At 33.6% G+C, this 24,498-nt stretch overlaps 1 protein-coding gene across 1 annotated transcript in view; it reads right to left on the reverse strand.

Moving 5' to 3' along the window:
• Positions 1-24,498, reverse strand: part of SPATA16 (spermatogenesis associated 16) — a 245,971-nt gene that overhangs the window by 113,493 nt on the left and 107,980 nt on the right. The window contains exon 5 of the mRNA XM_047730665.1: positions 11,420-11,509. Coding sequence (XP_047586621.1) covers positions 11,420-11,509 — 90 coding nt within the window. The remainder of the gene's footprint in view (positions 1-11,419; positions 11,510-24,498) is intronic.

A 24,498-nucleotide genomic window follows, 5' to 3' on the forward strand; every position in this document is an offset into this window, starting at 1 on the left:
CACCCAGGCACCCAAACAAGGATAACATAATTGTAATGATAGAACTGAACTGCTGATCTTGATTGTCTAGCCCAAATTTTAATGGACTCAGCACCAGATTTTATGACTCAGGTAATTAAAGAAGAGTATAAAAGTATATCAAAATAAGTTCCAGAAGCTAAAATTAAGATGGAATCTGTAGGAGATATAATATGTAGAAAAAGAACATGTTCTTAAATTATAGCAGGCAAAGGATATCCCAAAATAGGCTGGGAGAGAAAGATGATAAAAATGTCTTTAAAATGTTAAGTCTCAAATTTAAGAATATGGTGGATGAGATGATCAGAGAAACACTACTTAGGACAGCTGATACTTTTAAACAAGATGGACTGAAAACAAACATAAAAAACAAGTTTTTAAAAAGTCTGTTTTGAAATAATTTGAAATCTATAGAAAAGTCACAAAAATTGCACCGGAGTTAATGTATGTCATTCTACCTAGCTTCCTCTAACCTTGACAACTTATAAAACCATAGAATAGTGAATAAACCAGGAAATTAATATTGGTACACTTCTACTAACTAAACTACAGATTTCTCTAAAGTTCAACAGTTTTTTCCTTATTGCCACATTTCTGTTCCAGGATCCAGTTAAGGATCCCACAATACATTTAGTTGTTGTGTATCATTAGCATCTTCTAGTCTTTGACATTTCCTTATTCTTTTCTTATGTTTTATGGCCTTCATACTTTTAAAGAGAATTAATTGGTTATTCTGTCAACTGTTTCCCAAGTTGAATTTGTATGATATTTTTTCATGGTTAAACTGAAATTGTGTTTTAGGCAAGAATCCTAGAGAAGTAATGTGATGGTCTCATTGCATACTATTGGGGGTGTGTGTGTGTAATGTAGATATTTATTACTGGTGGTATTAACCTTGGCCACTTGATTATGGTGGTCTTTGCTCATTTATTTCACCATAAAGTGAGTAGGTTTCTCTCTCCAACTGGTAAATATTTGAAGGAGATAATTATTTCTTATTTCTTATTGAATTATAATGGACATACAATTTTATATTAGTTTCAGGTACAACATAGTGATTTGATATTTTTATACATTATGAAAGAATCGTAAGTCTAGTTACCATCTGTCACCATACAAAGTTATTATGATATTATTGACTATATTTTCAATGCTGTATATCACGTTCTTGTGACTTATTTATTTTATAACTGGAAGTTTGTACCTCTAAATTCCCTTTACCTAATTCACCCATTCCTCTATTCCCTATGCTTCTACCAACACCAATTTGTTCTCTATGTCTATGTTTTGTTTTTTAGATTTCACACGTAAGTTAAATCATATGGTCCTTATCTTTCTCTGTCTGATTTACTTCACTTAGCACAATACCCTTTACATCCATCCATATTGTCTTAAATGGCTTGATTTCATTTTTTTTATGGCTGAGTAGTATTTCATAATGTGTGTGTGTGTGTGTGTGTGTGTGTGTATGTGAGTGTGTGTGTGTCTGTGTATAAAGATAGACAAATGCACACACCATACTGTCTTTATCCATTCATTCATCTATAGACGGACACTTAGGTTGCTTCATATCTTGACTATTGTAAATAATGTTGCAATGAACATAGGGGTACATATATCTTTTCAAATTAGTGTTTTTGTTGTCTTCAGATAAATAACAGAAGTGGAATTGCTGAAATTAAAGTCCATTAGTAGATCTATCTTGCAACAATTATTACTGTGGTGCTTGCTAACATTGATTTTCTCTCATTTATTCTACATTTATTAATTGGCATTCCTCTGTAAGGAAGAATTTTCATTTGTCCCCCATATATTTATTCAATTATTTTTATATTAGAATAAACTCATATATGAATATTCATTTAATTCAATGGATTATAATTTGATAATATCAATATTTGTTTTGTTATTCAAATTGTGTTTTTTAAAAGATTTATTTATTTATGAGAGAAAGAGGGAGAGAGTGCATGCAATATGCTTGAGCATGTGGGGGAAGGGACAGAGGGAGAGGGAGAAAAGTAGACTCCCCGCAGAGCAGGGAGCCCTATGCAGGGCTCGATCCCAGATCATGATCTGAGCTGAAATCAAGAGTTGGACACAGCCGACTGAGCCACCAGGTGCCCCAGTTATTCAGATTGTTTTAACTTTGGCCATTGGGGGTACCATCTGCTTGGCTTTTTGTGTCAAACAGTCATTTAAAAAATATGTAGATAGTGTTACATAAGTAAAGAGGGTTTAATAAGCAAACACAAAAGTTTTTTTCTGAGGATATATGTTAATATTTACTGGTCTACTAACTTTTAATGGGACATATGCATGGGGAAAAGTAGACAAATCCTAAGGGTTTTAAGCAGAGGGAAGACTGAATAGACAACCTACTTAAAGTTTTTCTTACAAATAACACGTTCAATAAAAGAACTAGGAGAAACTCTTACAGAGCAAAATAGTGGAACAGCATGTCAGTCTTGGCCTTGGATCCTGGTAGACTACGGAAAAGGAAGTAAGAAAGTCTTCCTTGGGAATTCCTAACTAGAACTTACACTATTCTGGTTTGGAATTCAAATTCACAGTTTCTACAATTTATGTGGAAGAGCAAAAGACTTAGAATAGACAAGACATTCCTGAAAAAGAATCAGTTGGTAAAGTTTCCTTTGCTAGATATCAGGAATATCAAGTCTAATTATAAACCATTGTATAAATATAATCCTATGTACGATAGTGTGTTTTTGGCAAGGTAGCAGACAAACAGATGTATGAATAGAATAGAGACCAGAAACTGACATATTCACATATGGAAAACTGATATAAACAGAGCTAACATGGAAGATCAATAGCAAAAGGATTTAATAAGATGATATCAAGATAATTGGTTATCCACTGAGGGAAAAACATAATAAGAGAATCCTACCTCCCACCATATATAAAAAACAACTATCATTGGGTCAAAACTTAAAAAGCAAAGGAAAAACTCAAAAACTTTTGAGATAATTTAGAAGGGTATCTTGATGAGCTTAGGATAGAAGAGAATTTTTTTAAAAACTTAAGCAGTGCAAATCATAAAAGAATTTGACTACAGTTGACTACACTCAAAATAAGTCTTTAATTTTTCATCAAAAGATAACAAAAAGAGTATGATTATATAAACCATAAATTGGAAGGAATTACTTGCAACATATATTGCTAAAACTAATTAGTACCCAGAGTATATAAAGAATCCAATGATTTAATAATAAAAAGACAAACAATCCAATAAGAAATGAACACAAGATAAATATACAAATGAGCGTTTCACAGAAGAGGAAACATGATTGCCCAATAAATATATTAAAAATGCACAAGTGCACCAGTAATAAAAAAAGAAAATGTAAACCACAATGGGGCAATCAATACCATTTCAAACTCACCCAAGTGGCCAATACGAAGTGTGACAACAGCATCCTTTGTGCAGAAATCAGGGTCTTGGTGATAAAGTTAAGGTCGAATTCCAGATTTGCTACTTATCAATGGTCTTTGACAAGTCATTCGAACTCTAGCTTAAGTTCCCTCGCCTAAAAAATGTGGAATATAATTTCTTTGCAGAGTTGTGAGGAGCAAAGCTAATGCACTACAAGCATCTGACATAGAGTTTGGCAAAAAGCAAGGGATCATAGATGATGGCTATCAAAATTAAGATAAATTGGGGTGGTAGCTCTGGAATATAATATTTTTACCAAAGTTGCACTTGACATAATTATTTTAGAGTGAATGTTTTAGGTTTTAAACATCATTCTTCAAAGCTTGTAACAGCAACAGCAGCAGCAGCAACAACAACAATAACAATAGCAGCAGGAACAATAATTAATTGAGGGCTTACTATGTTCCAGGCACCGAGTTTCATGTTTCATATTCATTATTCCATGCAAACCTTATGCTTACTTTGTAAAGTAGTATTATTATCTTCATTTTATGGTTGAAGAAATTGAAACTAAAAGAGGTTACTTAACTAACTTGCCCAAGGTCACACATAACTAGTCATTTGTGGTCCTGGAGTGGAACATAGGTCTCTCTGACTTGGCTATAATTCTCCAATGCAGATAGTTCCTCTTTAGCAGACAGATACAGAAATAGAACTTTTGACTTATAAGCAATTTTCACAATCAGTGGCATCAAGATTAATTTATGTGCTTAATAGTGTAATGAACCAATGCCAGTATTTTTTTTTTTTTAAGTGGGGTGTGTGTGTGTGAAGAATTTCAGAGTTTCTGGCAGTGCGCTGTTAGGATTTCCAGCCCAATCTTTTGTCAAGGTATTGCTATTTTTGACAGAAATGAGGAAAAGAAAAAGGGAGAATTTGGAGTCAAAACCAGATGACCTGAACTATTTATGTCATTTGAACTCCCACCTACCCATGCTGGGGGTCTCTACAATCTAACTCACTTTAAGAATAATTGGAGTATCCCTCAGAATGAAATAAGATGCTAAAATTCATGATATATTCATATGCAAAAATTTTTTAAAAATCAATTTTTCCCTTTTTAACTCCTTAACCCAACCAAAATCATGCCTTTCAACCCCAATATTAACATGGAGGTTCCCCAAAACACAGACATGACTCCCAGAGTTAGACGGGGTCTATTAGTATTGTGGTACAATCTGTGTCCTGTTGTGTTCTGGTGTCAGTGTTGAGAAACTCATTGTCTCTTTAGGAAGCTTCACCTATCTTCAAAGAGTTCCCATTAACAACAACAAAAACAATGATAAACCTTATTTTTTATTGAGAGTTTATGAGATGCCAAGTACTGTGCCAAGTGTACTTGTCTCATTCATCCTCATAATAACCTCTGGGACATAGATGCTATTATTATCTCCAATTTGCAGATTAAGATACAGAAGTTTTGATCCATTTATCATAATTTTATCATCAGCAGACTAAACTCTAATTCTTTTGGCAACACTTATGCATAAGAAAATAGCACAGAACATGTGGAGTTAAACTTCAGCTCCCTTGAATTAAACTTTTTAATGTTTAATTGATTTTCTATAATTCCACCATTGTAGAAAATGTGGAATTGGATGGGCATCTGATTGAAGGGAAGAAGGATAAGAACAGAACATTTTTATTTCTTTATTTCTTCACACTTAAAACTTGAATGAATAGGGACAAAAATAATTATCATGATGTACATCAGCAAGATGGAGAAATTCACAAAATCAATCATTGTTTGTTTTTCTCAAATGAATTTCTGGATGTCCTTTGCAATAGGCCTGTGTTAAATTCCTTTTCTATTTGCATGTAAAATTATTTATTCTTGCAATAATTTACTTATAATTTGGATCATGTCCAAAAAATTCAACTTTTCTTAGGGCAACAGTTACTTTTAAGCCATCAGTTATCATTGCAACCTTATGATTAGTACTTTTGTTGTAAGATTAGACATTTATGAGTCTGTAATTTTAAATCCTTAAGAAATACAAGATGGTTAGAAACTTGAAGATTTAGAATATTTTTAACGTTCACTTTTTTCCGTGAAGTCACAAATGCTGCACCTTACATACGTAGAAACTGGTGAGTTGTAGTCTTATGGTCAGATATTTAACCTAAGTGATATGAAATGACTAATTTTGTCTATATTAGTGTCTGTTTTAGAAATCATACATGAAGAAGCAACATTTTGTAGTGCTTCAGGACCATACACCTTTATCATACCGAGGAAAAGGAAAATCACTTAATGGTGGAATGATCATGTCCACCTTCCAGCATACAACTGTATGTCACATAGGACTGATTAATGCTAGCCTACACTAAAGCTGTTCTGGCAAAGGCAAACTGTCTCCAATAAAGAAAGAAAAAGGCCTTCAGGCAGATGGACCGTTTAAGAATAAAAATTAGCCTACAGTCTTCATTTATACTATCTGAAGACATAAATGAGAACTTACTTTAACCAAAAAACTGTGATGTATTTTTGCATGGTGTTTGAATGGATTTTATACTTTCAATTGAATCAGAACTAAGTTAAAATAAATTCCCAACACTACTATCATCTTTTCAGAATCATTTGTCTTGAGTCTACCTGTCAGTATATTCTCCTCCCTTGCAAGATACACAATAATCTCATTTAAAATCATAGAGTTCTATGACACTAAAACAGCTGACACAGTTTCTTGCTGCTTACTGTTGTAGTACTATTCCTGAGTGATTGCCTATCAATAACAATATCACTGTTTTATGTGACTAGGTTTCTGAACAAATACTTAAATTTATTTTTAGATCACTTTCTCTTTTGGAATGTTGTGATTTATATATGCATTATTTCCATTTCCAGTGGCATCAGCTTTAACCTCTACTATCTACCTATCTGGTTTCTCTCTATCTGGCTACTCACTCTAGTGAGTGTAGCCATGAATTAACTCATCTTGTGAATTAATTGTATTGTGTTTTGATTTGGTTTAACAGAAACATGCTATTTGTATATTACCTTAAGAAGGAAAAAGATAGGGGTGCCTGGGTGGTTCAGTGGGTTAAAGCCTCTGCCCTTGGCTCAGGTCATGATCCCAGGGTCCTGGGATCGAGCCCCGCATCAGGCTCTCTGCTCTGCGGGGGACCTGCTTCCTCCTCTCTCTCTGCCTCCCTCTCTGCCTACTTGTGATCTGTCTGTCAAATAAATAAATAAAATCTTTAAAAAAAAAGGAAAAAGATAAGAAAATATTAGACTATATAGTTGATTACCTAATCTATTTATCATAATATTATATATAATGTGGTATTAAATAATACTACTATAAATAAAAGGTAGAACAGATTTGTTGCAACAAATTGGTGAATTACATTTTCATGAATGGGACTACTTCAGTTTTCTTAAGATGAAACTGTGTTTGAAAAACATGAAATAATTGACATTTAAAAGTTAAGAAATTTAAAAAAAGAAAAATTAAGAAATTTCTTCTTGCCACGTTCTGAAAAGCATTATTTCTTGAAGACTCAAAAATCGACAACACTGTACTACAGTTGTATACAGCAACATTAACTGGACTTGAATATGGCCATTCCCTTCAGAAGGACTATGCCTATTTTCACTAATAAGTTTGAAAGATAAATTATATGGTCATTGTAGTTAGTGTTCTCTAGTTCTCTGTAATTCATACAACTCTTTTATCTTATAATTGACCTCCTTCATACACCATCAGCCTGAGATTTGTGAATATTTAAATGCATGATTACTGCTCCAGTAGCCCTCATCTAGTTCATATATGTAGAAATACACAACTAACTCCTCCTTAATGATGAATAGAAGCTTTTGTTGTACTTTCCTCTTTAGTATTACCTTCTGTTTGCTTCCACTTACACAGTGTGATCTTAACTAAAGTAATTCCTTTGCAATGTCAGCTACTTTTTGCCTTATAGATCTTTATCATAGGAGTCACGATACAATCACCATAACTTAACTATATGAACACTCTCATATTTATCTTTTAACCAGGGTTGTACTAACAATTTCATGTAATATCTCCTTATTGCTGCTGCTAAATGGTTCTTAACTACAAACTCAAAACTGGCTAATTTAATTTGCCAACCCTGAACTGGTGCTTGGTATATGCCAAACTCTGTGGAAGTCACTGAGCATACAGAAATAAAAGACATGTCATTCGTATTATCAAGAGTTATTAGGTCTTTTCATAATATAGTCTTTTCATTTGTTCGTTTCACATCTCTGCATATTTTTGCTTATCTTATCATCTTTCTTATGAAGGTAGTGCCAAATGGGGTATGTGTGTGTGTGTGTGTGTGCGCGCGCGCGCTACGAGAGAAGGCAGATTCAAGCAAAGACATTCTACTTCAACACATATACTTTTATGTGCATAGAAATGAAGAGATGTTAAAGAGCTAGGCTATTTGCTATTTCAGGTAAGAGTCACAGGTTGGTTGTTTCTTGGGGGAGTTACAGCAATTTCAATTTAGATTTATGGTCTGAAAATGTACTTTCATCAATTTAACCAGTGCCAGTTGTCTGCTCATGGATGACCAGCATCCCTGCAGAGCCTAAAGCAAAATAAAATATCCTTATTTTTATTCAGTTTCCTACCATCTATATATTCTTGTTCTCTCTTCTGGTAGGTAGGATGTTACTAAAAGAATATTGACCCATAAAATAAAAGGACCTGCTCATGTTGTAAACCTGACTGATACCATCCATTCAAATATAGGTCATAGCATTTTCTCTAGTCTCTCAGGTTGAGAATCCTGGCTTTTATGAGACTGTCCTGGGAATGTTTTCTGACCTATTTATTAAGTATTCCTTCCTGAGTAGAGCTGGTTAGGCTCAGAAAACTTTAGGTGGCCCAATTTCTAGTTCCTGGTTATAAATACTCTAAGGTGAATCAGAAAGAGATGATTCACTTCACTGCAAATAATGGTTTTAAGATTCCTAAGTCACTTAGTAATGGGATTCTTTTGCATTTGGTAAATGCCTTTCAATTTCAGAAACATGACTACTTGACATTCTAGAGGAGTGTCTAGGTGTTGGCTTTTCCAGTGAGTTTAAATATAATATCCTTGTAAGAGGCCTGAACCAAACTACCCAAATTTCCAAGAAAGTAATTGATAAACATGAATGTTCTATATATTTATTTGCATTTATTATTTACAAGTCTAATAGCTAAGGAACACTATCATAGTCATGTTCATTCTTCCCCTTGGGAAAACCATAATGACTAATATTGTATACTGAGGACTATAATTGCCAAGAAAGCCAAGATGAAAAACTCTTATATCTGTAATTAATTGTATCTGCATAACAGACACAATTTCGGAAAGTCCATACCAGCATAACCAACAATTATCAGGAACTTCCTCAATGATAATAATCAGGTCTTCAGGTCAGTCATTATAGGATATTGAACACCTACATTTATTTCATTGCAGGGATATACACATCAAGGACAATGGATATTCAGTTCCAACTTTGTATAGCAAATACTGACAAATTACTAATTTTCAAGTTCTTATTGTTTGTTTTAGGGCCCATAAAGAATTTTTGTCACAACTTTAACTCAAACAGTCAAAGCTTGATACAATTAAGTTATAGTCAATGATAGGCTGGAAACCTGGCTCTCCCTGAACCAGAAAAGGCGGCTTTGTAGCATTTGCCAGTTTCCATAGTGTAAATTTTCCCAGCATTGCTAAGTTCTCCTCTATTTTAAAAACTGGCTCTCCTTAAATTCCAGAATATTAACAATTGGCTTTTCAGAGTCTATACAAGCCAATCGCAGTACACCACCATCAATTTTTCTTAACATCTTTTTTTTTAATTGTGTTATGTTAGTCACCATACAGTACATCATTAATTTCTGCTGTAGTGTTCCATGATTCATTGTTCATATAAAACACCCAGTGCTCCAGCAATCTGTGCCCTCCTTAATACCCATCACCAGACTCACCCATCCCCATACCGCACTCCCTTCTATAACCCTCAGTTTGTTTCCCCAGATTCCATAGTCTCTCATGGCTTATTTTTTACTAGTTGCAATCTAATTTTGAAGTTGCATCTCGTCTTCTAATGATTTTTTTTATTAGATTCAGAAGACACATTAATAAACCATTGTTTAGAAAACACTATTTTACAGGTAGTGGTATCGGTTTACATTGGATCTATTAGATTCATTTGTAGCTAGGGACTTTTTAAAAAGTATGGGACTGAAGGAAGCTCACCATCACCTCTTAAATTCCCTCTCATTCACATAGGATAGGTATGTGGGCAGAAAGAAAGTTACAGACAACTTAGTGGAGAGAATAAAATGTAGAAAAAAGTCATAAGTGAGTACATAAGATGGAATACATTAGAGAAAGTATAAGGAAAAATAGAATGTAAAAAAATGAGATTGATACATAAAGGCCATTATAAGTTTAAAAAATGCACATTAACATACAGGTAAATAGATGTTGTGGCATAATGGTTGTTTGACTGCAAAGTGAGTGTAGTTGGGATTAATTCTGCCCTCCATATCCATCACTTAATTCAGTTTTGGTAACTCTTAGGACCACCTACATAAATGGAATTCATGTCGATTTCATGGTATTAATTTCATGGAACCATTTTATTATCCATTTAAATTCCTTAAACTCCACTCTCCAAGAAAGTGTTATATAGCAAAGATTGCAACCTAGGCTTCTCATCCCTATTACTACAGATACTTCCCTAGGAATAGTGTTTGGAGCTGGTGAAGAAACCACTCACATTTCCTTGCTGAATTCCTAGAATATTAAAGTGGATGGGTCACCTGGGTGGCTCAGTGGGTTAAGTCTCTGCCTTCAGCTCAGGTCATGATCTCAGGGTCCTGGGATTGAGCCCCGCATAGGGCTCTCTGCTCGGTGGGGAGTCTGCTTCCTCCCCTCTCTCTGCCTGCCTCTCTGCCTGCTTGTGATCCCTCTCTCTCTGTCAAGTAAATTAAAAAAAAAAAAAAATCTTTTTTTTTTTTAAAGATTTTATTTATTTATTTGACAGAAATCACAAGTAGGCAGAGAGGCAGGCAGAGAGAGAGGAGGAAGCAGGCTCCCCGCCGAGCAGAAAGCCCGATGCGGGGCTCGAACCCAGGACCTGGGATCATGACCTGAGCCGAAGGCAGCGGCCCAACCCACTGAGCCACCCAGGCGCCCCTAAAAAAAAAAAAAATCTTAAATAAATAAATAAATAAAGTGGACAAGTTATAAATAGCAGCTATTCATTGGGAGATGAGGAAAATTCATTGAGAGCTTCATCAAAGGGAAGGGAAGTCCAATATGATGAGCTTGACTCAGGAAGAAAAAAAGCCTTTGTAGTCATAGGTGAAAAGGAATTTTGAGTGTAACATTGAGGCTGTTGCACAATTCTTGTAAATTTTTTTTTTTTTTCTGTAAGTGTAGGTTCTGGGGATGAAAATATTAAAAGCTGCTTTGTTAGATTTTTATAAAACATACTGGGGTCTAGGAAGCAATATATTAGAACAGCTCTAACAACCCTTGATGTTATAACTGATGCCATCTCCTCTAGAAAGAGCTCCTGAGGTCTTTTTCATGCTGTTGGATTTCATTTCCAGAACTCAAGAAAGAGAGAGAGTCACAGAATTGTGTCATTACAACCAAAACCAGGAATCTACTGGAGGGCAAGAGGTCAAGTTCATTTCTAATCTTCCCTGGAAGTTTTCCCATCATTATGAGTGACCTCATGGCTGGAAAGTTTGAATTTTACTAAGAGCTATGAACAGAGAATGGCTTTAATTAAAGAAAAAGATAGTCAATAATTGTTGGTTTGACGTTTATAAGACAATAATTCTGGTAAAATCATACTACATGAGAGAAATGGAAAGTTCTGTTATGCTATTACCAGAAACTGAGAATAAAATTAATTTAACTTGAAATAAATCTTCACAAGAGTTATAACAAACATACCGGGCAGCTTCTGAATATCTCTCCAGACATCTAAACACTGTTGCCTGGCGAAGATGATTTCGGAAATAAGCTGGGTTTAAAACAATGCTTCTGTAAGAAGATAAAAGAGATGCCAATGTTACTAGGTTTTTAAAAGTCAATTACCAGAATTGTATAGGAATGAAATAACATGTATTCAATTTTATGTACTATATATTTTAAAAGATACTAATGAATGAGACCATTTTCTTCCTGTAATTGTCAGTTAAGACAAATAAACAAGCATTATTGAAAAACTAATTATGTTTGCATGATAAAAGAATTTGATTTATAGCACTGAATATCTTTTATAGATATGACAGTGACAAAAAACGGAATCCAACTTATATTACATATAAGACATGATATTATTTTATTTACTTATGTTAATAAATCAGGCAAAAATCAGAGGTTACTTATGGTATGTGTACTCATAATGAAGGACAAGTTTATTAGCTATTGAAATTCAATTAAAAGAAAGGAACTGGAATTTGGGTGACATCATAATTTGCACTCAATAATTAGGTTCTTAGTGAAATGAAAGGAATCTGTACCTTGCCACTTTTGGTTAGGCCTTAATCACTTCGGATTTCATTTCTTCTTCGTTTAAAGTACAATGGCTTGGCTTGAGTATAAAATGAGGTATCTATCCTTATTTGTTGATTCTATCATCATCTAAGTTTTAGGGTCTCAATTAATGCCCAGATGAAAAGATGATCATTCCCTACCGGTCTTCTCGCCTGGAGATATACTGGTAGACATTTCCCTTCTTTCGTTCTTCGAGAGCTAGGCACTATTCAAGGCATTTGATGTAATGAGGTGAACTAGACAGATGTAGTCTATGGCTCATCACTGAATGGGGAGATTATTAATGGAAGTTTGAAATGTAGCTTCTACTAACAGAGTGTATTGTGTTACTGATGTGAGATAGAGAATGTTACAGAACCAACACAGTATTATGAAGCAAACTTTTTGTGAGCCTGTTGTGAGCCTTTTAACAAGTTAATATGAATCACTTGGAATTGGTCCATTATTTAAGTAAGTGTTTTTTTGTCTTTTTTGAGAAGTTCACAGAGCTTTGTGAGAATCAGATGTAAGCTATATACTTCTGCCCAGAAAAATGCACCCAAACATAATTGCCTAAATTTAGGGAATTCATGTGATCCCTGAAGCCTAGTCATATCCAGATTATAAAACATCCCAACAAAAATAATTCCATTCCCAGAACCATTGCTTATAGAAAGAATAAAGTAGAAAAGGAACATCTATCAGGCCTATGAAGAATCATAGAATTATGTGATGACGAGATGGACTGCTTGAACAACTTGGCTCACTTTGAACACAACTTCACAGAAACCAAAGAGGTTATGGGAACTTTCTAAAATTACACACAACAAATTAGCTGAAGAAAGGTTTCAAGTTTATTCTGTTTCCTATCTCTAGCCTCAGTACTTCATATTACACTTATGGCTTTTTACATGATGATTTCTGAATTAAAGGGGCCTAAGTTAGTGATGTTTTATGTTACCCTATGACTAATAATTTGTACAAATGAATACATTAAACCCCCAGAGTATACATTATTTCCTTTGGTGATTTCTGATTAAAATGTTGGAAATTTTTAAAAAACTATTACATGAGTCCTGTATCAATACTGAATTCACTGCTAATATTTTATATTAATTTAGAAAAAAAGTATGTTTATATGTCTTATCCTTGTAAAAGTAATTTTGTAAAAGTAGATCAGAAGGAATAAGAGCAGAGCTCTGTCAAGGGCCTAGGTCTTCTGACTGACAAGAATTTTCTTTCACATTATAGTTAATTCTTCCCTTTAACTTTGTAATCATTCATTCACTTGTGCAATCTTACTAAGTGCCTACAAATGTGATGGGACAAAATCCTTACTGAATGGATGTTTCTAGCCTTTGACATCTCTGTCCATGATGTAGTATTCTGGCATTGCTGAGCTGTTCTCTAAGAATCTTGCTTTGTCAGACAAGTTCTTTCTCCCCGACCCCCCGGACAATTTTTATTGATAAAAATGCAAAGACTGGAGAGAAGGATGGGGTGTGGTGGAAAAGAGGAGTAGGGCGGAGGAAGGTTTAGTAGAAGAGGGAGGATGGAAAGGAACAGTCATCAAAATAGTTTGGGATGTAGGTGAAGGAGAAAATTTTCATGAGTAGTGAGGGTTGATGAGATAAACATGGGAACTGTTTCCGTGTGACTTCTAAAAAGAATAAGTATTTTTAAAAATTGCTTGTAATTACACTTCTGGTGTTGAAGAAATGCAAGTAGAGAACATGAGCTTAGAAATCACTATTGCTAAACCAGAAGAGTTTCTTTTAATCATAATATAATGCTACATGGTACCATGTGAGTCACAAAGTTTTATCTGAGGGACCCCGAGAAGACTTGGACCCAGTCTGCCTTGAGAGGTAGAGGTATAATTATAAAGAAAAAAGTTTAGAAATTTGAGATGAGATATTATATTTGGCAATTTATTATTTTTGGCTCTCGTAACTATTGCAGAATTTACTTTGTGCTTATGATATGTCTTGTTAGATATTTGGCAAAGAAATGCTAATGGGGATTATGAAGCCTAGTTTTTACACTTTTAGTAATTTATTTGATGCTTTCTAAAATAACATACCCTTTTAAAGATGTATTTTATGTGCCTACAACTTGTAAAGGAAATGTTGATTTAGCTTTAAAAGTTCTTAATCATTTATCATTTGATGCCATTTGAGGAGCTGTAGGAGGTAGTCTAGGACCAAAATGGACAATCTGATGGGGGCTATAGTGAAAAAAGAAACAAACAAACAAAAACCCCAGCAACCCTACAATTATAATCAGAGAGAGAAGAACTCTGTGCTGATGGGCCTGATTTTATCACAGAGGAAATAACTCTGATTTAGCTATGTTGATAGGGCTTTTGGTAAAAAACAAGATCATGTTAAAGAGAATAGCTAAATTGCAAAACTCATTGAATTTTTGTCAGAAGAATAGAGATAGTGTTAGTAACAGGCCATGATTGCTCATTGAACTGACTAGCACTGAACTGACAAGAATGAGATCATGTAAAATAATAAATATTATAATAGATAAATTCACTTGTCAAATAATTTATTTTTCTCTTAGTGATTGATATGCCATTTCCATTATATGTCAGTTTATATGCACAGTTGGATCCATGGCTGGACTTTGTATCCCATACTTTTAATCCATCTATTTCTATGCAGAACAAGTTGTTTTAATTATTGTCACTTTAAAATACATCTTAATTTCTGGAAGAGAAGAAATGCCTAATGCTGTCTTTCTGAAAAAAATTTGTTGTCTGGGATGTTTATTCTTCTTGATGAACTTTATAACCCTCATCCTTTAAAGTTACAGCATTTGGTGGGTTTTCATTGTGTTAAAAAAAATGCATTAGATTAATTTTAGTTAGAATAGACATTTTTATACCATTGTCTTCCCATCCTGGGATGTGACTTTTCTCTTCTTCATTTAAACATTTTTTCTCCAGTAATTTTTAACCTTCTTTTTCCTTTTTTAAAAACAGAGGTTTCACTAATATCTTATTAAATCTTAAGTTTTAAAATTTTATGTGAGAATTATACATGAAAATATATATGTGTGAATGTGTATGTATGTATGCATATATATATACTATGTATACATACGTAAACCTATCTATACCTTATATGTGTGTGTGTGTGTGTGTGTGTATCTTACTACTTAAAACATGATCAGCAGCACCTGAGAGTTCATTAGAAATGTAAAATCTTGATTCCCATATCAAACCTGCTCAATCTGCGTTTTAACAAAACCCCCAGGTGAATTGTATGCATCTTAAAGTTTGAAAGCATTGTATATATTCATAGTAAGAATGGAATTTTTCCCATTATTACCTAACTTCTTATTGCTAGCATTTACATATGTATTTTAAAAACACTTATTTATTTATTTATTTATTTTAATTTTTATTTTCTTTTTAAGATTTTATTTATTTATTTGACAGAGAGAGATCACAAGTAGGCAGAGAGGCAGGCAGAGAGAGAGGGGAAGCAGGCTCCCTGCTGAGCAGAGACCGCCGCCGCCATTCGGGGCTTGATCCCAGGACCCTGAGACCATGACCTCAGCTGAAGGCAGAGGTCACTGAGCCACCCAGGTGCTCCCAAAATACTTATTTTTTTATAGAACTACCCTATGACCCAGCAATTGCACTACTGGTTATTTACCCTAAAGATACAAATGTAGTGATTCGAAGGGACATGTGCACCTGAATGTTTATACCAGCAATGTCCACAATAACCAAACTATGGAAAAAACCATGTCCATCAACAGATGAATGGTTAAGGAAATGTGGTATATATATACAATGGAATACTATGCAGCCATCAAAAGAAAGAAAATCTTGCCATTTGTAATGACGTGGATGGAACTAGAGAGTATCATGCTAAGTGAAATAAGTTAATCAGAGAAAGACAATTATATGATCTCTCTGATATGAGGAATTTGAGAGGCAGGGCCAGGGGTCACAGGTGGTAGGGAGGGAAAAAAATAAAACAAGATGGGATCAGGAGGGATACAAACCATAGGAGACTCTTAATAACATGAAACAAACTGAGGGTTGCTGGGGGGTGGGTGGGGTAGGGATAGGGTGGCTGGGTTATGGACATTGGGGAGGGTATGTACTATGCTATGAAATGTGTAAGCCTGATGGGTCACAGACCTGTATCCCTGGGGCAAATAATACATTATGTGTAAATAAAATATACTTATTTTTATATCCTTTTGACCTAATATTACAATAATTTAGTTGTTCACATCATCTGCAAATAATGATGGTTGGTACTGCTTTTCAATATTTACATGTTTTTCTTCTCTTACTGCATATGTTACAATATTTTTTAAAGGAATTTAAGTAAGTGAGGTAATCTAGGAATGATTTGCTATTTCACTGATAATTGTGATTATGGATTGATATGAGAAACATTATTTTTTTCCCAGAGTTATTATTAGAAATAAATGTTTATTTTTTTCAAATATCCTTTGGATCTATAAACATGATCTTGTCTTTTGACTTTTTGTAGGGATGATTTGAATTAATTACTGATTCAAAATAAAACTGAAATTAATAAATAAACAATATTAAAGTCAAGGATTAAGAAAGTGAATAATAGAAGAAGTATATCCAGGACAAAAAGTGAACAAACATAAAAATAAGGCTGTTCTATTATTATTATTATTATTATTATTATTATTATTATACTGTGATTTTTATAAAATATTATGTTGTTATTGAGTTGCCAGAAGTTTTGAATTTTTTTGGTCTTTTAACCAAACCAAATGGCTTAGTTTTAGCCATTCCTTTCCCTATTCTTTCTGTCTTTTAGTTCATTCAGTTCTACTTCATTTCTATTTTTGTATTTTATATTTTTGTCCTCCTTGGATTTTATTATTTCTCTTTTTATTCTTCACTTAATCTATTTATGTTTTCTTTCTGTATAAAGAAAGCATTTACAGCTATGATTATCTTTTACTGTTTTTTCGTTGATTTTGACTGTATCCTTAAGAATGATAGAGTATATTTTATTCTCATAATTTTTCCCCTAGTCTTTAATTATATATTTGTATTCCTCTTTGATTGAAAAATTATTTAGGATAGGATTGTTCAATTTCCAAGGGGTAGTTTTTTTTTATTATAACTCTTATTTTTAATTTCTCATTTTTTTACAAAATAAACAGTCTGTTGTGCATTTCTGCTTTTCATATACATTATGAGTATATTTTCATATACACTATGAGTAGATACTAGAGTTAGCAAACTTTTTAATGCCATGTAGAAAAAATAATACATACCTCATTTGTAATGTATTGTTAGTTAGAAACTGTTATAAGGGAACTTATAAGATTTTTAATGATCTAAATAAAACTGCGAAATAGGTACCTGTTTCATTCAGTTTCCTTGGGAGATCTTTTTAAACCTAAACTTTAATGGTAATGATTGTTATTTCAAAATTCAGTTTGTTTTTAAAGGCAATATTGATTTCATGTTCTTTGTTTTCCTCTTTATATTTATTCTCTAATTTTTAGAAAATTAACTTACTTTAATATACTTTTGACAGTTTTGTGAAGCATAAATTACATAAAGTAGTATTCACCTTTTTAAAGTATATAGTTTGATACATTTTGACAAGTTTATAACCACACAACAATAAAGATATAGTATACTTCCAACTGCAACAAAAAGTCACAATGGTGATAGGAGTTTCCTATCTATTGCTCCAGAAATGGATATGTTTTGCTTCTATTTCTCCACCAGAAGCCATGGATTTTTGCCTGGACTTTGGGAATGAGAATGTTAGCTATCACTCCTTCAGGGGCTTAAACTTTTGGCTTTTATGAGATTAGGGATCGGAAAAGCAATTTCTTGTTTACACAAAGATGCCTAAATCCAGGTCCCTTTACCTTGCTTGGTCAGCAGCAAGGTAAATTAGCATTGATTCATCCTCCTGAATGCCACTCCTTTTCTTTTTCTAGTAAAGTGTTGAAATATTCTTTTAGAAATGGTAGATCTATGGGTGCCTGGGTGGCTCAGTGGGTTAAAGCCTCTGCCTTCAGCTCAGGTCATGATCCCAGGGTCCTGGGATCAAGCCTCACATCAGGCTCTCTGCTCAGCAGGGAGCCTGCTTCCTCCTCTCTCTCTCTGCCTGCCTCTCTGCCTACTTGTGATCTCTGTCTGTCAAATAAATAAAATCTTAAAAAAAAAAAAAAAGAAATGGTAGATCTAGAGATTTCCAAAAATGTGGATTATTTTAATTTCACCAAATAAGATATTCTTGTGGATAAGATGATGCCATTTATGCTGGATAATGGCATCATTCAGTAGATTATAACAAGCTAGACAACTGGTCAATAATAATGAAGTATGGTCTGTGTTACTATGAAAGAAGGAATTTAATGCCTTGTCCTTAGCCTTTTTTGTGGACAATATTTCCGTTAGTGACTAAGATTAAGTGATTGTAAGGATGTCTATAAAATTTTCAGAGGGCATAAATTTTACCTAACAAGGAACAAATATCACTGATGACAGAAGGAAAATTCAAGATGATCTGGACTGGTTAAAAATAAGAATCTTATGTTATAGATTTAAAAAGTCAGTTTTCAGAGACAATCATAGTTTGAGAGTGACTACACGGAAAAAGTCTGAATATTTTAACTAATCACAAGCCCAATGTAACACTATGACAGAAATACAAAAACTGTCCATAAATCTTACGTTAAATCAATCAAATGCATTCTGTCCAAATAATAAATATTTTCACTAAATTGTGCCTTAGCCATATAATCTACTGAATTCATCTATAGTTCCAAGCATCTGTGAGAATACTCACCATACTGTAGTGTGTCTAGAGTATCTAGTGGGTTGGGAAAACATAGTGCATGAAGATATGGAACAAAAATGCTAGGTCTAGAGAGTTAAATAAGATTAGTGGAGACTAAGTAAGTACTTTCCAAATACAAAGACCTGCCATGTGGAAAATAGAATAATTATTTTATGCAATACCAGGTGAGGCCAGGAAAAACTCAGTATCATGAAGTTATTAATAGTTCAGTTCACACAAGGAGGGAGCAATGATGCAATAGGTTTTGAGAAGAGTTTTCCTTTTACTGGAATCATTTAAGTGATATTTAGAATGCCATCTGTCAAGATGTACAGAAGAAAGTCTTGAATGAGTAGGAGATTAGGCTAAATGACTTCCAAGTATATGCACAAAAATCCTTATAATATTTGCCAAGCACCATGAAGGGTCTGAGTTTTCCCCCAGTTGTAAGCTTACAAGTTAGCCTAACATGGTTTCACGGATGATCACAGAATACACGAACCTCCAAGGCCAGAAACAAAGGACAGTTTCTTACAGCAATAGCAGTAGCCAGTCTCTAATCTCTTGTAGTACTGATTCTTTGAGCCACAATTCCCAGATGGCAATGCAAAGAGAACCAGGAGACATTTTCACATGCAGTAGATTGCATTTTAAGAGAGGAATCCTGAGCTTAGAGGACATAAATCTTTTATAATAAGCTATAAGCATGCCTGTCCTTAACTCTAGAGGAAGACACTATTGCCATCCTTTAAGGCTGTGAGCAGATCTGCCTTTTCTTCCATGGCTGTTTACCACCCAAGCACATTTGAAAAGATAGTCCAGAGCAAAGCCTAGTCAGTACCTTGTTCACAAGACATGCAAAAATGTGGGAGGCCCATGGAAAACTGTCTTCCTACATAGATAACTTTTATTCAGATATTCAGGCACTATTTGTTTATATTCCTTCTATTAACAAATAAAGGGCTCATAACAAGGTACAAATAGTTAAAATGTCATAGGAAAATGACAGGATAGCTAATATTGAAGAGTGAGTGATTACATTGTTACTTATTTATATTCTGTTCTAGGAGGAGTTTAAAATAGCTTATAGAATACATATGAGGTTAAATTAAAGTTAAAATAACTCAGGGAACAAAAGGAAAAAATAGATAAATTAAGCTATAAGAAAATCAAAAACTTCTGTGCATCAAAGGACACTAACTATCAATAGAGTGAAAAGGCAACAAATGGAACGGCAGAAAATATTTGCAAATCATATACCTTATAAGGGTTTAATTTCCAGAAAATATAAGGAGTTCCTACAACTCAACAATGAAAAAAAACAAAGAACCCAAGTTAAGGATGAGCAAAAGACTTGAATAGACATTTCTCCAAAGAAGACATACACATGGCTAATAAGCATATGAAAAGATGCTCAACATTACTAATCATTAAGGAAATGCAAATCAAACCCACAATGACAAACCACCTCACACTCAATAGAATGGCTACTGTCAAAAAACCAGAAAATAGGGGTGCCTGGGTGGCTCAGTCAGTCAGGCATCTGCCTTCAGCTTAGGGTCCTGGGATAGAGTCCTGATTCAGGCTCCCTGCTCAATGGGGAGCCTGCTTCTCCCTCTGCCTCTGCCCTTCCCCCTGCTTGTGCTCTCTCTCTGTCAAATAACTAAGTAAAATCTAAAGAAAAAACATTAAAAACAAACAAACCAGAAAATAGTTAAGTGTTGATGAGGATGTAGAGAATTAGAACACTTGTGCATCGTTTGTCAGAATATGAAATGGTACAGCTACTATGGAAAACAGTATGGTCATTCTCCAAGAAATTCAAAATAGAATTATAATACGATCCAGCAATTCCACTTCTGTGTATATACCCCAAATAATTGAAAGCAGGATTTCAAAGATGTACTCCCACATTCACAGGAATATTATTTAAAATAGCCAAAATGTGGAAGCAACCCATGTCCATTGACAGATGAGTGGATATTCATGATGTAGTATGTACATACAGTGGAATACTATTCAGCCTGAAAAAGAAAGGGAATTCTTACACATGCTACAACATGGGTGAACCATCAGGATATTACGCTAAGTTAAATGAGCCAATCACAAAAAGGCAAGTATTTATATGAGGTACCTAGGGTAGATAAATTCAGAGAGAGAGAAAGTAGAATGATGGTTGCCAAGGGCTGAGGTGAGAGGGAAATACAAAGTTGCTGTTTAATAGAAGATAAGTTTAGTTTTGTAAGATGAAAACAGTGCTGGAGATAGACTGTATCGCAATGTGAATGTACGTAGTGTACACTTCAAGAATGTGTAAGATGGCAAATTTTATGTTACATGTGTTTTAGCACAACTAAAAATAAAACAAAAACAAAGCTTAAAGTGGAAAGCAATATTAAAAATAAAGATGCTAAGATGAAGCCCGGATGAAGTCACTACACAAAGTATTTCATAAGATCTTACAAGTTTGATTGGGACGGACTGTATCTTGTTCTTTTTTTTTTTTTTTTTTCTTGGTTTGCTGGTGGCTAATGGAAAGAGGGATGTATAATTTGTTTTAAATAAGCCATTTGCTCAATTCAAATATTTTATAGTTTAATCAGAAAGATCACTTTATTCAAAATTACCCTATAATGTAACAATCTGTGGCCTCAATAACAGATTTACTGTAAGAGATCTATATGGTTGCTTCTTAGAGCTTCTTTCAACATGGCTGTTATCTTAATACCAAATCTCAACCTAGTAACCTAAATTCCAGAGTAGATGGAATGGGACTATAAAGAGCATGTATGCAATTGTATTGTCACTATGTAAGGATTCAGCGAAATCTTAGTGATTAGGTCTTATTTGGTCACTTGGTTCACTACAGAAGATACATCAAAAACTAATGATGTACCACATGCTGATTAATTGAATTTGAATTTAAAAAATGAAGAAACAGCATTTTACAAAAAAAATTTTTTAATTAAAAAAAAATAATGAAAAACTAAAATAAAGTATAACAGTCCATAATTCATTTAGAAGAATTGAGAAGTCCATGACTTCATTTTAAATATTTCACATTGACAAGCAAGTTAGGACAATAGAATGACCCAGTTTAACAGTATGTGGGAGAAATGAACTACTTTATGAAGATTAGAGCATAAAATCAGAATTAAAGTCATTGGTTTTTGAAATAAGAAAATTATTGTAGAAAAGCACATAGCTTTGCCAAGAAAAAAAAAATAGTAGCAACGTATTTTCTGCAAAAGCATGAAAGTAAAATCTAACTCTTTAGGAAAACAACAAGAAATCATTCTTAAATTATTTCTTGAAATCCCAGCATGAGCATGCACAACAGAAAACAAGTTTAGAGAAGACAAACGGGACTAACTCAAACATTATCCCTGATGTTTTGCAGCTCCAATTACCACTAATTACATGTGGAAAATATTAAATTACTCAAATGAGCAACACTTTATTTCTTGACATAATCAAAAGTCAGTGGGATAAATGTTTGAAAATTTTGCTATATTGTCACAGTTTTGAAAAATAAATAGAAGGGAAATATTATATTGTCTCTTACTAATTATAGAATTAATAATAAACATACATTAAAGAATGATGAGATTTCCTCATTTAGAAAAATAGAATGAAGAGTAAGGATGCAAATAATAAATTTGATAGGTCTTTAATATCAAGAAATAGGAACCTTTAAAAGGAGGCCTCCTAAGGCTTTTAGCCTTCCATATTCTTCATCAACATAAATATCACTGGTTAACATGCAACAAATAATCATCAAAAATAAGTATGACATCCTAGTAGATCTTTACAAATGTGCAACAATATGTCTTTTTGAGCAAGGGGAACATTTATTTTTCTTTACATTCCTTTTATGTTTTAACTCTGTATTCATTGGAGACCTCTCTATAATGGAAAGTAATGCTCACCAATATTATTTATCTTTATATATACACACTTAGAAAATTTCTGACACATAATGGACTCTCAATGAACATTTATGAATTAAAATGTTACTGAGTGACTGAACAAACTTTTCCTCAGGAGACACAAGAGAACCTAATCTTATCTAAGATCCACCAATGAGATCTACATCTATTATGAACTGAACATACCAAGGGCCCTCTCTATTGCCTTTTGCACTTATATCCCAGTTGGACATCAGATTTACACTCCTACCTGTATGCAGATGTGATCAGTAATGAAAGGCAGTTTATGTAATTAAAGGATATAAAGATCAAGACAGATACGTAGGCCCTTTGGAGAAAAATTTCAATACAGCATTATTTTTCACAATTTTACACCCGAAGAAAAAACTCCACATTTTTGTAGACTCTAATTGTGTCTTGCTTTTTTTTTTTTTTCTCCATCTGTCAAATGCTTGGATAGAGTAAGCATGAAATGGTTTCCCATTTATTTTTCATCTACATTGTAATCCAAAAAGACTATCTAGTAAAGGCTGTTAGTAAATCACTTGGTCAGCTCTCCCAACAAAACTGTCTTTGAGTAATACAGTATATCAACCTATCTTTTGACATTTTCATTTTTTGTTCTTGACATTTTCTCTTAAAAAATAATACAGTGTTGGCCCTATTATCTTTTCTTTAAGGTCTGTAAACCAAATACTGGCTATCAACTTTTTTGTAGAAAAGCTATCAAGATTCAGAGACAAAGATGTAGATGTAAGGCTCTATTCATCTGTCTATGTAGTATTGAGGGGGAGGAGGGTGGAGCAGTGGTGTTGGTGGGTTAAGAACAGCATGACAAATATCACATGTATTTTTCTATTCTCTGTGTAGCTGGGGTGGGATGCATTTTAGAATGATTACTTTGAAAAGTACAATTAATAAATTCTCCTCTGTTCTAACCTATCAGAAATTACTTATGATTCATTCAGCAACAATTATTGAGTATAAACCATGTTCCACACATTGAACAGGTTCTAAAGAAAAGAGCCTGAAAGGTAAATACATACTTAAACTAAGATTTTGAGTAGCCCTATTGTATGGAAATAGATGTCTGCCTGCATTTTATTATTTTTTTAATGCTGCCTTCAACTGGCAATTACGTAAGGATCCTTAAAATGAACTTAAATAAATTATAGTGGCTTCTGTAGTTTCACTGGATAATGAAATGGGATGTGTATTTCTTTTAGAATTTGATAATTAAGAGGGATTTTTTGATAGCAGAATCAAAGCCATTTGCATTTTATCAAATATTAATGTTGCTCATACTAACATCATGATTTCTTGGTCTGAAGACTAATAAATGACATCCAGATAACAATATTTTACCTATTATAAAGCCCCCTGTAGCTCCCACATCAAAGGAGAAATATTACTGCAACACTTTATGAAATAATTGGACTTTTGACAATTGCCCATGATTTCCCTTTGATGAATTAAGAAAATCAGTGGGATCATACCACAATGGGCACTGTATTTATGTATAAAGTGTCCATTCTGTCTAAATCCTTAGATTAAAGCCAAAATTTGAATTGGATATGGACTTTGATTATGGGAAAAGCTCCCAATGTTGGATTCAATGTTTAGTTATAGGCCAAATTACCATTATTGAAAGTGACTCCAATTAAGGACGTCTACTAATTACTAATGGTTTCTCTTTGAAATACAAAGGGATTTTCTAATGTGTTTATTACTTCTTCCTTTATTG

Source organism: Lutra lutra, chromosome 1, assembly GCF_902655055.1.
Source record: "Lutra lutra chromosome 1, mLutLut1.2, whole genome shotgun sequence".
NCBI classification, from domain to species: Eukaryota; Metazoa; Chordata; class Mammalia; order Carnivora; family Mustelidae; genus Lutra; species Lutra lutra.